The sequence below is a fragment of the Xiphophorus couchianus genome, chromosome 5, assembly GCF_001444195.1.
Source record: "Xiphophorus couchianus chromosome 5, X_couchianus-1.0, whole genome shotgun sequence".
Lineage (NCBI taxonomy): Eukaryota > Metazoa > Chordata > Actinopteri > Cyprinodontiformes > Poeciliidae > Xiphophorus > Xiphophorus couchianus.
Genome location: NC_040232.1, coordinates 6020136 through 6032657, shown reverse-complemented (window position 1 = coordinate 6032657; position 12522 = coordinate 6020136). Strand labels below are relative to the sequence as shown.

Here is a 12522-nt window from a genome sequence, read left to right as displayed (position 1 = left end):
TAAGTAAATGCAACCGCATTCAGACTTGTGTTTGAACGAAGAAGAAGAATGTTGACGTCACGTAACAGCACAGCGTTTATGGTAGTAATAACGGAAGGAGCCTTTTATGGATCGATTTCAAAGTTATCAAGTAATTGGAGAATCGTCACAAGATTACAACAAGATGAAGAAAGCTAAAAAAGAAAGAAAGAAAGAATGAAAGGACAACTTTTATGAACTTCTGTAGAAAAGTCAGTCTGGATGCTAAGAGTGGTGGGATGGATGAAAAAGTATTATTTCCACTTTCAGATTATTTAATTTATAACATGGGAAGAATGTCATGTTAAAAGTGAAATGGGACTCGAACTTTTTAATGAATATTAAGGAGTTATTGACTTAAAACAAGCTTCTACTTCCTGCTGAAAAGTTACATGTAAGATAGTTTTTTCTTATTTCTAGTTTATTAAGATATTTGATCTAGAAATTAAACCAAAATTATCTGGTAAGATTTTGTGTTTTTGCAGTTAAAAATTATTGGACAATATAAAGAAAGTGATGAATAGCAGTTGTTACTACAAATTTGAGATTAGTTTTAATCTCTTTTGATTATTTTTCTTAGATCATAAATACTTATGTATATTTCTAATGTAATAAATATTATAGTTCATACATTTTGAAAAAGGGATTTGCGGATTGTAAATTAAAAGTTAAAAGACTTGGAAAAAATGACTTGTGCATGTTTTTTTGTTCATAATTAACATGCAGAACTTTCCTTTCCCTCTCAAATTAAACATCCTTTTGTCTTAATTATTGTTGCAGTCTATTCTGTTAAATTAATTTTTTTGGTTAAAATAAAAACTGAAAGACCAAAGAATGAAAACAGAAAATTAAAGGAAGTGGCTCAAAGTAAGGTTTGTATCTAAAATTCGAGCCTCATGAGAGGAAAGGATGTGGATTAAAATTTTGCTGGATGGTTTTGACTGAAGGCTGAGTGTGTGCGACCACAGCGCAGTCTGCAGAGAGAGGAGGCGTCTTATTATTGGCCTTTTAGGAGAACTGTCAAGTTAGCTGCTTCCTCAAGGAGGAAAGCCTGGCTGGATCACAGCTCGCATAAAAGACTAACACCGAATCAGACGGATCCTCATTTATTCTTTTATCATCGAGATGTTTGGCGTCTGCAGAAACGGGAAGAGAACAGAGGCAGAAGTCAGTGAGATGGAGGAAATTTAGATCAACTAACAGCTTAATTAAGAGTCTTTTTTTCTTTACAAAAGCTTCGTTTTATTTTATTTTTGTCTGTTTTTTTGCGTTCACTTTAATCTTAGAATTACCTTTGAGACTGTCCAATCCAAATCTATACACCGTAAAAAAAATCACTTCAGTTATTTTTGAGGGTTTTTTGTATTTTCCATCCACATACCACCAAGATGTGGTCGTGTATGAAGAACTTCTTCACTTATGAAACGACAAAGTCGGTGGTTGTGAAAAGCTGGACTATCGGCATCATTAACCGGATTGTTCAACTTATCATCATTTCTTACTTTATTGGGTAAGTGTAAATCATTTCATTAATTACTGCTAAGCCTGAATAATTAAAAGATTTGTTGCTAAAACAGTTCATTTTAAAGAATTGTAAAACTGAATTCACTGAAATGTTAATATTTCACAATAAGTCCATTTAAATGTCTGCAGACTTTAGCTTGTGTGATTTTAAGTGACTCTTCAACATAATTACTCATAAACAGATACTTCAGCAGCTTTTTATTAAATGATGAGCAGCTACACTTAAGATTTTAAAGCTTAAAGCAGTGTCAGTTCCTCACTCTAAGATTTCTGTCAATACAAATGCATTAGCAGTGATTTAAGTGCTGCGCCTCACCGCTCACTTTTAACGCAGCTGAGCTTCAGAGAAACTTACATTAAAATAAATAGAATGTGCTTTTCAGTACTCTGTCTTCATTGTGCTTCAATGTTGCTAAGGGTTTTAAAAAGAAAGCAAATTTCATCAGTTCACGCTGCAAAAACACTCAATCTTGCCAAGTACTTTTGGTCTCTAGTGCAAATATCTTAAAACACTTGAAATAAGACAACAATAACTAAAGAGTAACTTTTAAGAAAGATACATCAGCTTGTCTTTAAGTTAATAATTCCTTAATATTGACAGATTATTTCACTTATAACGAGGCATTTGTCATAAGACAGTGGAACTAGTACTTTTTATCGACATTAAGGAATTATTTGGCTTAAAACAGCCTTATATATCTTTTTTAAACATAACTTGTAAGTTATTTTGTCTTATTTCAAGTGTAATAAAATATTTGCAGTAGAAGCTGAATCAAAAATACATGATATTTAATGTTTTTGCAGTGCACTGAGACCTGTTCAGATTTACAGACCTCTCCTGAATTGAATTAATTTGTCATTTAGGAATGAACTGACTCAATTCTGCATCACTGTGGTGATATTCCAGTTCTCACTAATGATTAATGGACTAAGTGCTAAATGGAGACAATTTCTGTTGCGCTTTCCTAGTGAAACTGACTTGTCCAGTGGAAAGTCATCATGTAAAATCAAATCCACAACGTTCAGATTGCAAGGAAACTTCTGTATTCACTGAGCTACAGTCACTCTGTGGCTTTGTGATCTACATGCCAGCAGCTAAAATCTGTGAATACTTGGGAACTTCTCTAGAAACACATATAACTGCCTATTTTAACAGTTTAAACACCAAGTATATCTTAATATGTATTAATTCTCTATAGTGGGAACCATCTTGGCACGACAGCTAGTTTCTACAGTGTTCTTTATTTCCACTTTTGGATGGAACCAATCAATCACTTTTGGTTACAGCCAATCAATGCTAAGGAAAGCGAATGGGGCAACTGGATTGGCTGCTATGCAAATTAAAGCTAATACTGTGTCAAACGGCATTGACTATTTCAGGTTTCTCTGTAGCATTTTGTTTTGCATATTTAGGTGTGTTAGATAATTTAACATTGAAGCTGACAGAAATCACATCCGGGGTACCCCAGGGTTCAGTGCTGGGGTCCTTCCTATTTAATATGCTCCCACTAACTCAGATACGACTTCATCTGAAATCCATGTTTTCTTTTGCACATTAATATTAAGCACCAGTGTCAGAAAAGTTGATTCATGTTTATTTAATTATTTATGCTAGTTTGATGTATTTATTATCATTGACTTTGTTTGAGGTAATGTTTTGTTTTTGTTGTAGTGCAGTTTTGCCCCCTCTTCTAAAGCAAATTTCTCCCATATGAGACAAATAAATGATCTTAGAATAATTATTAAGATTGGTTACCATAGCGATGCAGATGATACACAGCTCTATGTTGTTGTAGCTGCGTTTCCATCACAATTGTGCTCAAAACTGTTTTGATATTCCACTAATGTTGAAAAAAAATAAAAAGCTATTTTGCAGTTGTGGTGCTTCCATTATTTAAGGAATGCAATTGAAATCACATGTAAATAAGTTTTCTCATGCGATAAATCATTTAAGAATATGACGCACCATCATCCTCCTACCACTTCCAGTCGTCTTCTATTTTCCACCAATAGCCACATCTGGTTGTTGATTACGTGACTCTTGTGGTGAGAAAGTAGTTTCCATTGCAGTTTTGCTAAATACACTAATTTTGCTAACTCCAAAAAAACCACCTTATCCTAGCACAAAGACCTTTTCACTGAAAAATGTGAGCAAATGCAGACCTGAACAGTCAGAAACGCATAAAGACAATTACAAATACGGTCTTTTATCACCTGACAAATATTTCTGGGATTGAAGGACAAATGTCCCAACACGATTTAGAGAAACTCATTCATTGATTAAACGTTGACCTTAGAGACTAAATGTAATCAGTTTAAGTCATCATTGGTCCAATAGTTAACCACACAGCTATTATCAGACTGCCGTGGCTGATTAGTCTTACAGGAAGAGCCTCATTTACCCATTAGCTGGATCTGATTCCAAGCAAGTACCGTAATTCAATTCTTACCCACAGAATGGGTTTTTCAACTCCTCTTTTTTCTATCATTGTCATAAAAATAATCTCATTGTCACATTCTTGGTGCCAACAAAATGATTAGGTTTTTTTAATAAAAGGGAAAAAAATAACAGATTTCTTTTCTTTTCTTTTTTTTGCACCAGTGCAGAGTAATGGAGTGATTACTCTGATGTAATGCTGCTTAGCAACGATCTTCCAGCCTATGAAATAGGGATACAAAAATTTGGACCAATAGCCAATATTAATACCGATATTTACAGATGTCATAATGATATATATATTTCCTTTAACTTTTAACACTGTCAAAGAGCCACACCGCCTTTATGCTTCAGTTAAACACCCCATAAACATAAACACGCTCTGCATTGGAAGACATAAAAAACACATTTTCAGTGTGCTTGCACTAAAAACGCAGGTAGGAGGGGGTGCTGAATGTTGTTTGCCCAGGGCACCAAAAAGACTAGGAGAGTCCCTGTATCTAACAGAGTGATTTTAAGAGTAGACTACCCAAAAATTATACTCAAGTAAAAGTAAAAAGTAGCAATCTAAGAAATTACTCCAGTAAGAGTAAAAAGTATTTGTTAAAAAGTCTACTGAGTAATTGATCAAATACTCAATCATTTAATATTTAAAACCCCTCCTGACCCCAGTAGGGACAAGGGTGTACAGAAAATGGATGGATGGATGGATGGATTAATATTTAAAAATGACATCAGACCAACCCAAATATAAAGCTAGGTGGAAATTTTGGTATTTTAAGGACAAAAATACTCATTCTGTCATTCTGTGGGTAGAAAATCCAAAAATCCAAAAAATATAATTGTTACTACCGAACTCTGATGATTTTAAGGGTCAGTTTCTAACCTGCTAATGGGCTCCAAAAGCCACTTAGCCTGATATTTATTTAAATTAATTCTGATGTTAAGATCTTTGTCACATTTTCCCTGTTTGTATTTTCAGTTGGGTGTTTCTCTGGGAAAAGGCCTACCAGGTAAGAGACACAGCTATAGAGTCGTCAGTCATGACAAAGGTCAAAGGCTTCGGAAACTACAACAACAGAGTCATGGATGTCGCGGACTACGTCACTCCTACGCAGGTATTTATCAGTACATTTAAGTAATAAGTAGAAAGATTCATTAAAAGGCCGAGCTGCAAAATCCATGTGGTTTTTTTACAGGGAGGTTCGGTCTTTTGCATCATCACCAAAATGATTACAACAGAGAACCAAGTGCAAGGCTACTGTCCTGAGGTCAGCTGGCTTTAAATTCACTTCTGAATTAACTTTTATGTTAATGACAAGATCTAATGTCCAAATATGGAAATTCATAATCTGAGCAAAACTCAAGCTATACATAAGATTTATTAAAACAAGACAACATATTTAGGCATTTGGAAAGAGGGGAACAGCTTATAAACATCTGGCAAATCATCAGTTCCAAGGCCAAGAAGAAAATACTTAAAGTTGAAGTTTGTAACATTTTTTAAAAATATGTGTTTTACATATTTGTTGAAATTATCACCATGTTGAGACAGATCTTTGAAAAGATCTATCTCCTTCACTTCCTCCCTGAGTTACTATCTCAAGAAATGCCTCACTCCGGACCAAAAATAACTAGCGCTGTCAATCATCCTCATGAATGTGCTGCTCAATGTCCTATTGGCAGAGAAATAACTTACAGTTTATCCGCCGTCATTGGTGGCCGTGCTAACTAGACTGAGCATTAGTGAAAGCGTCTGCTAGCTGCAGGATGATTGACAGCGCTAAGACCCGCCTCCTGTCTCTGATTGGCTGTTTCTAGTTAGCACTGGGAGAACTGGGAGAGTATAACATTGTGAAGTAGAAAGAAAATTTTACATGATTCAAAACATTTTTGCAGGTAAAAAACTGAAAAGTGTGGCGTGCAAAAGTATTCAGCCTGCCTTTTATTTGAGTGCAACAATTGCCTTCAGAAGTTGCCAGCTGATGATTAAATAGAGTAAATCTGTGCTAAATCTAGTGTTAGTACCAAGACAGTGGTTCTGTTAAAATTGTACTTGGTTAGCAGTTCTTTCAGAACATAATCATTTAATCTTATCTATTAATAGTGTAAAATACTTACCCTAACATTATTTAATCAATCAATCAACTTTATTTGATTAGCACATTTGAGCAACAAAACGTCACATCATAAAAACACAAAAATAATTGTGTTTTTTAAATTTTTCCATGTAATTCAGACTGAGAAATTCAACTGTACCAAAGACAGTGACTGCACAAAATATCGTCACAGAGCAGGAGGATATGGTAACATGTTCAATTGAAAACAAATTTATGATATGAAATTTAAAATATAATTACGATAGCATTTGTTTTGGAGTTCCTTGAACATTTCTTTGTACTCCTGCTTAGGAATCTTCACAGGGAACTGCGTCCCTTTCAAGAGCAACGTCTCAATGTGTGAGATTAAAGGGTGGTGTCCTGCCGAGATCGACACCATCAAGACGTGAGACGATACTTTGCATGTCATATATTTACATATACACAGTGATTTATTAATGTGTGTAAGCAAGTTGAGGAACCACTTTGTTGTTGAGCAGCTAAACATCCAGATATCATCAACTATGCAGATGATACGCAGCTCTACATTACAATGTGAGTGACTCACAACCAAAAGAAGTTATTATCTAGAGGAACAATTTAGAGTCAACACAAAGCTTAAACTATTACAGCTGGAAATTCAAGGTCAGGCCTGAAATCTGAGTGTAGTGATGAACTCTGACCAAAAACGTCAAAGATACTGACCTCTTCTATCACCTGAAGAACATTTATGTGATTTAAATACTATAGTCCCAGCGAAATCTAAAGAAACTCATAAATGGATTTATCTTTAGTTACATCGATTACTGCAACCCTAAATGTGTTTGAATTAACCATAAATTTGTGCACATTGAAATTATGAAAATAAATTTGCTGAGTGGAAACACGGCAAGTTTGAAAAAAAGTCACATTTTTTGATGAAAAGCTTCTGCGCTGTGATGATTTTTCAGTCGTGTAGTAGCAGATGCGTTTCACAAAACTGCAATGGAAAGACTTATTTTTGCATCACACGAGTCAAATGATCACCGGATGTTGCTACTGGAGAAAACGACAAAGAAGAAGACGAGAGGAAGTGGTTTTTGTTTTTTTTGCCTTCATCAGAGCTCTCACAGCATCGCAGTTCATAAAAAGTTACGTGTCATTCCAGCATATTGAATTCATCGCTCTTCTGTAAAATTGCAGACTATCGTTTCCTCAAAACGCCGCATACGTAGCCGCTCCAAAATACAAAGGGTTTGTCGCTTCTAAAACTAAGACGCCAACATTTCCTCTGATTGGCTGACAGATGATGCTAAATTATGAATATATCTCATCGTAACTGTTCACCTCTGTCACTGCCATGATTTTTAATGACTTATTCATGTGTGATTTTAATTTTATTTCTTATTTAATGGAAACACAATAATTGCAAAATTGTGTTTTTTCAACATTAACAGAAAAGTTGCACACATTTGTAATGGAAACGCAGCTATTGTCAACACTTCCCTGGCACATCGAATTTGATCAAACATTTTTTGTTTTGCTCAAGCAGAATCAAAGTTTTAGATTCTAGCTGGGCTGAAAAAATTACGTGCAGCTTTAACAACTTAGATGCATTTCAGATTTTAAGGTGATCAAAATAAATATATACTTTTTCAAAACAAGCCTGTTCAATTTAACTCCTGGAACTGACGGCAAACTTTTATACCAAATAGTGAAGTTATAATGTATTAAGAGTTCTATCATAAGTGCAAAATTAGAAGAAATGTTTTGTTTTATATATTTCAATATCATTTATACACTTCATTTATTTGCAAGCTTTGCATCAGACATTTTGATGTTGTGACATTCTGTTTGTTAATATTTTTTTCTGAAACTCCATTTCTGAGGCTTTAGAAAAGTTATAATGTGTTTGTTTTCCCAGAGAACCCATGAACGATGTGGAGAACTTCACAATCTTCATAAAGAATAGCATCCGCTTCCCAACTTTTAACTACACCAAGTACAACACTTTTTATACTACTTTCTGTCTGTATCTGATATTAACTCACATTCTAAGTGATCAAATTATAACTGGAGAAAGCAGACCACTAATACTTATGAATTAATGTTAGTTATGACTGAATATAACTGACCAGTACTAGTCCCAGACTAGTTCAAGTTTCCCTTTTGGATTTATTTCACCCAGAATATAGATAACATCAGTCAAATGTAGTGGTGATGATTTAACATAAATTCTGTCTTTCTGCAGAGGGAACTTCCTTCCATCAATAACTAAAGATTACATCAAAAAGTGTAACTTTAACAAAGAAAATGACATCTACTGCCCTATCTTCAAAGTGGGGGACATTCTTAGAGACGCAGAGCAGAACTTCACTCAGCTGGCAAACACGGTAAAAACAGCAATTGCATTTTTAAAGGGGTTCAATTAAACTTGTGATATTTACTGCACATCTTGTGATATTAAAATATGACCTACTAAGCTTCCCTGAACAGGTTAGGTTAGGTTTATGGGTCATACAAAACATGTTCCTTGTATTTTTTGCTCAAAATCATTCTTAGATAATGAGATTTTAGTTCTTTCAAATTGAGCTGTTTTAGAGCGTCTTGTCACTTTAAATCCAAGTAAGCTGCTGCTGGCCATCCCCCCCCAATTCAACGTGAAAATGACTGCAAACAGATGCACAATTATACAACCATACATCTTTGAAAAGCAGAACATCTTCTGCACACACAACAAGAATGTAACAAGTGGTTTCTGAGTGAAAAAAAAACAACTTGTGTTTTCCATCAGCCATTGTACAGCGCATAAGAGCACCTCACTAAACATGATGGAGCTCTGCTTGAGTTGCTAGGTGACAGCATGGGCTTTGCTGGGGTTGCTATGTAACAATGCAGCGCCCATTGATTGTGGCGTTAATTCCAGAGGTTTTTGAAATGGCTAATTTTCCAAACACCAAAAAACTTTAACTCATTGCCAAAAAAACAGCTGGGTAGGTTTTTTTAAAGTTCTTGAGATGTTTTAGGAAGCAGTAGAAACCCAAATACAAAATGTGCAAATGCATTTGTCCCCTTTAAGGATAAAAAGAAGTCACATTCCTAAAATCCATGAACAGTATATGTAAACTCAACCATATGTTTAAAAACTCACAAAAAGTTATGGTTGCTAGGCGATGGGCTGGGCTCGGCTGTACCGTTGCTAGGTAACGGCACAGTGCCCACTGATTCCGACCTAACAACCTGGAAGTTTTTTGAAACGGCTCATTTTCCAGACACCAAAAAACATTAACCTTTTGCCAAAAAATATCTGGAGGATTTTTAAAGCACTTTGATTGTTTTCTGTTTATCCTTATATTCCTCCTCTGTTAGGGTGGAGTGATTGGAATAATGATCAGCTGGATGTGTGATCTGGATAAATCAGACGATGAATGTAAACCATCGTATTCGTTCACCCGACTCGATGCCATGTCGCAGCAGAGCAACGTTTCTCCTGGGTACAATTTCAGGTGATTTAAGTTTCTTTCATAATTACCAACCAGAAAACTTAGTTGTATATTTTAGAACACTAGGATAGCATCATACTTTTGTGCAAAAGTTTTTATTTCTGAACCCAGAATTTACTTGGTACAGTGTAGATAACACATAATACTCATCCTACAATGTAAGTTAAATTAGACCTAATCATTTTCCATTTAATGCAAAAAGTTACTATTAGTATTAAATTAAAATTTCATTTTTTTTGTGGCCCGTAACTCCAAATTACTCGCGAAAAAAGTTTGCCTGTTTGTAGATTTTTTTTTTCAAAGCAAAACTAAAATATTCAGCTTTAGACACAAATTATTTGAATGTTATTTGTTATTATCTAGGTTAAATATAAGAGGTAAATATATTGAAATATTTGTATGTTTGTATTTGTTTGTACAGGTTTGCAAAATACTATAAGATGGAAAATGGGACAGACTACCGCACTCTGGTCAAAGCTTTTGCCATTCGATTTGATGTTATTGTCAATGGCAACGTGAGTATATATTTTAATATTTAAAAACAATTTATTCCAAATTAACTCAGGAACATTTCAGTTACAGTAGAGATTTAAATTCTCCTGTGTGTATAGTTTATGTTTGTTCAAAACAAGTGAGTGGGAAACTGTGAATGTTGTCAAAAATCTTTGTTTTTAGGCGGGAAAGTTTAACATGATCCCAACAATCATAAACATGGTGGCAGCGTTCACATCCGTGGGAGTGGTGAGCTAAACTCTTATAATTTACACCAATATTACACAAGAATTTTTATATCTTACATCATTTTCTAGGTTTACCAGAATTTAAAAATTAACTTTTTTTGTAGCCTCAAAAATCTTGTTTAATTAGGGTCTTACTAGAAATGCATCAATCCAATATTACAAAGGCAGATCTAGTTTGTCTAATTCTACACTTCATTGTTATTTTACATTATATTTAGAATTCCTATTTGCGCTTTCTGAACCATTTGAAAGAAAATTTGTTGCTGTTTTTTTTGTACATTTTACTATGTTTTTAGTCCGTTTCAGTTTCTTTATAATTTATTTTTACATTGGCTGTTTTACTCCTATTTCACTGGCTGAACAAATTAAAGTTGTTTTTACGTGTTTGACCAGGCTTGTGAAGCTATTGGTGTATTTAAATGTGTTGTACTGATTGAGAGTTATCAAATAGATCTTTAATTCAGTACATTAATGCCTTTGTTTAAAAAGGAAAACATTTTAAGTCAATTCAGTGCTCTTTTTCTGTCAGATCGGCCGACTCTAAGCCTCAGATGTCGATATCAGTGTCAAAAGTGAAAAAATTGGATCAGTGCATCCTTATTTCTTACAGTTTCTTCTTCTATTATAGATATTGATATTCTTCTTATTATTATTTTTTGTATCGTTGTTTTCTAGGGCACAGTGCTTTGTGATATAATACTGCTAAACTTCCTGAAAGGTGCAGAGCAGTACAAGGCTAAGAAGTTCGAAGAGGTAAAGTAAAACTCCTTAAAGCTGCCGGAAGTAGCTTTAAGGACAACCTTTTTATTTTAACCTTATTACATATTTGTTAAAACTGTTACCATGTAACAGTTATGAGCCAGATAATCTGTGAAAAGATTGATCTCCTTCACCTCCCATTTGAGCTACTATGAACCAAAAACAGCCAATCAGAGCCAGGAGGAGGGTCTAAGCACTTTGTATTGCCTTGTTGCTAAAAATGTGCTATACAAATAAAATTACCTTTACCTTTTACCTTTACCTTAGGCTAATGGTGGAGAAACAACTTAAAACCGTCAATCCACCGTTATCGGTGGTCATGCTAACTAGCTTTAGCATTCACAACAGGCTATGCTAGGTGTGGCATAGCAGAGAGAAAGAGTGGAAGGCGATTGGCAGAGCTAAGCCCCGCCTCCAGGCTCTGTCAATTTCTAGTTGCTACTAGAAACAACCAATCAATCAGGAGATTTATTTTTTTTTTCTCATGCTAAAGTAACACAGCATTGTGACAGTCAAATATGAAAAAAAGGGATTTTAAAATAATAAAAGCTTAACATCATGAATAAATGTAGACTGAATGTATTTGGGAAAAAAACGTTTTCTCCTTGTTGACCTGATTAACATGCGTTGTTTTTAAATGTGCTGTAGAAATAAATTTGAGTTAGGTTGAGTTTTTCCCTCTGTCTTTTACTCTAGGTTTCGGACAGTCCGTTGGACTTCCAGAGCAACGGCTTGTATCGCTCCCAGCTGTCGCTCAGACAAACGCACTTCAAGTCCAGTGACTCTGGGGCATTTTCTATTGAACATTACAGCTAAAGAAACAGAACATATCAATGTAATTTCAGTCACATAGCCTCTTTCAAGGCTGAGAACATCAAAACTACAAAAATGTATCAAGTGAATGTAGCATAAAAGCATGGCTGTCTTTGCATGAGGATTGTTGAACCAGTTGTCTAACAGATGATTTTGGTAGCCCATAGAAATGATAGCAATAAACAACTGGTTCACTGCTCTGTAATACTTTATTCTTTTATATGTGTACAGTTGCAACCAGACGATTGAATACATCACATAAAAAGATACACTTTTTTTTCCTCCTTACTCTCTGACACTAAATCAGACTAAACTTCTCTTGTTTAAGGTCAGTTAGAATCACCAAAACTATTCTTATTTTGATAAATGACAAGCTTTGTTTTGAGTACAATTTAAAAAAGCAAGTTTTTGATTTAAAAGTTGTTCCTCTAGATAACTGCGATGTAGAGCTACTAAAGTAGTGTCACTCTATGTACACTTCTGGTTTCAACTGTATGTGTCTACTAAGTACAAGAGCATGAAGATAGACTGTAAATTTGTTTTATGATGATACCCCGAATACTCCCTCATCAGTCCCTCTTAATAAGATTGTGACAAAATCAAGAAATAAAAACTTTAAAAGACAGTTTTCATTCACTCCAGCAAAAAAA

At 34.6% G+C, this 12522-nt stretch overlaps 1 protein-coding gene across 1 annotated transcript; it reads left to right on the top strand.

Moving 5' to 3' along the window:
• Positions 1-450: 450 nt before the first annotated feature.
• Positions 451-12522, top strand: p2rx3b (purinergic receptor P2X, ligand-gated ion channel, 3b). Its single transcript, XM_028018290.1, has 12 exons — positions 451-1528; positions 4962-5097; positions 5179-5250; positions 6219-6285; positions 6391-6484; positions 7982-8059; positions 8309-8450; positions 9427-9563; positions 9982-10075; positions 10236-10301; positions 10976-11053; positions 11756-12522. Exons 1-12 carry the CDS (start codon positions 1407-1409, stop codon positions 11873-11875), a joined length of 1206 nt encoding a protein of 401 aa, XP_027874091.1. The 5' UTR covers positions 451-1406; the 3' UTR covers positions 11876-12522.

Excerpts from the sequence above, each read along its gene's own strand:
- p2rx3b (XM_028018290.1), top strand. The coding sequence starts at position 1,407 with ATGTGGTCGTGTATGAAGAACTTCTTCACTTATGAAACGACAAAGTCG. Across the intron at positions 8,060-8,308 it reads CCAACTTTTAACTACACCAA|AGGGAACTTCCTTCCATCAA; the intron begins GTACAACACTTT and ends GTCTTTCTGCAG. Across the intron at positions 11,054-11,755 it reads AGGCTAAGAAGTTCGAAGAG|GTTTCGGACAGTCCGTTGGA; the intron begins GTAAAGTAAAAC and ends CTTTTACTCTAG.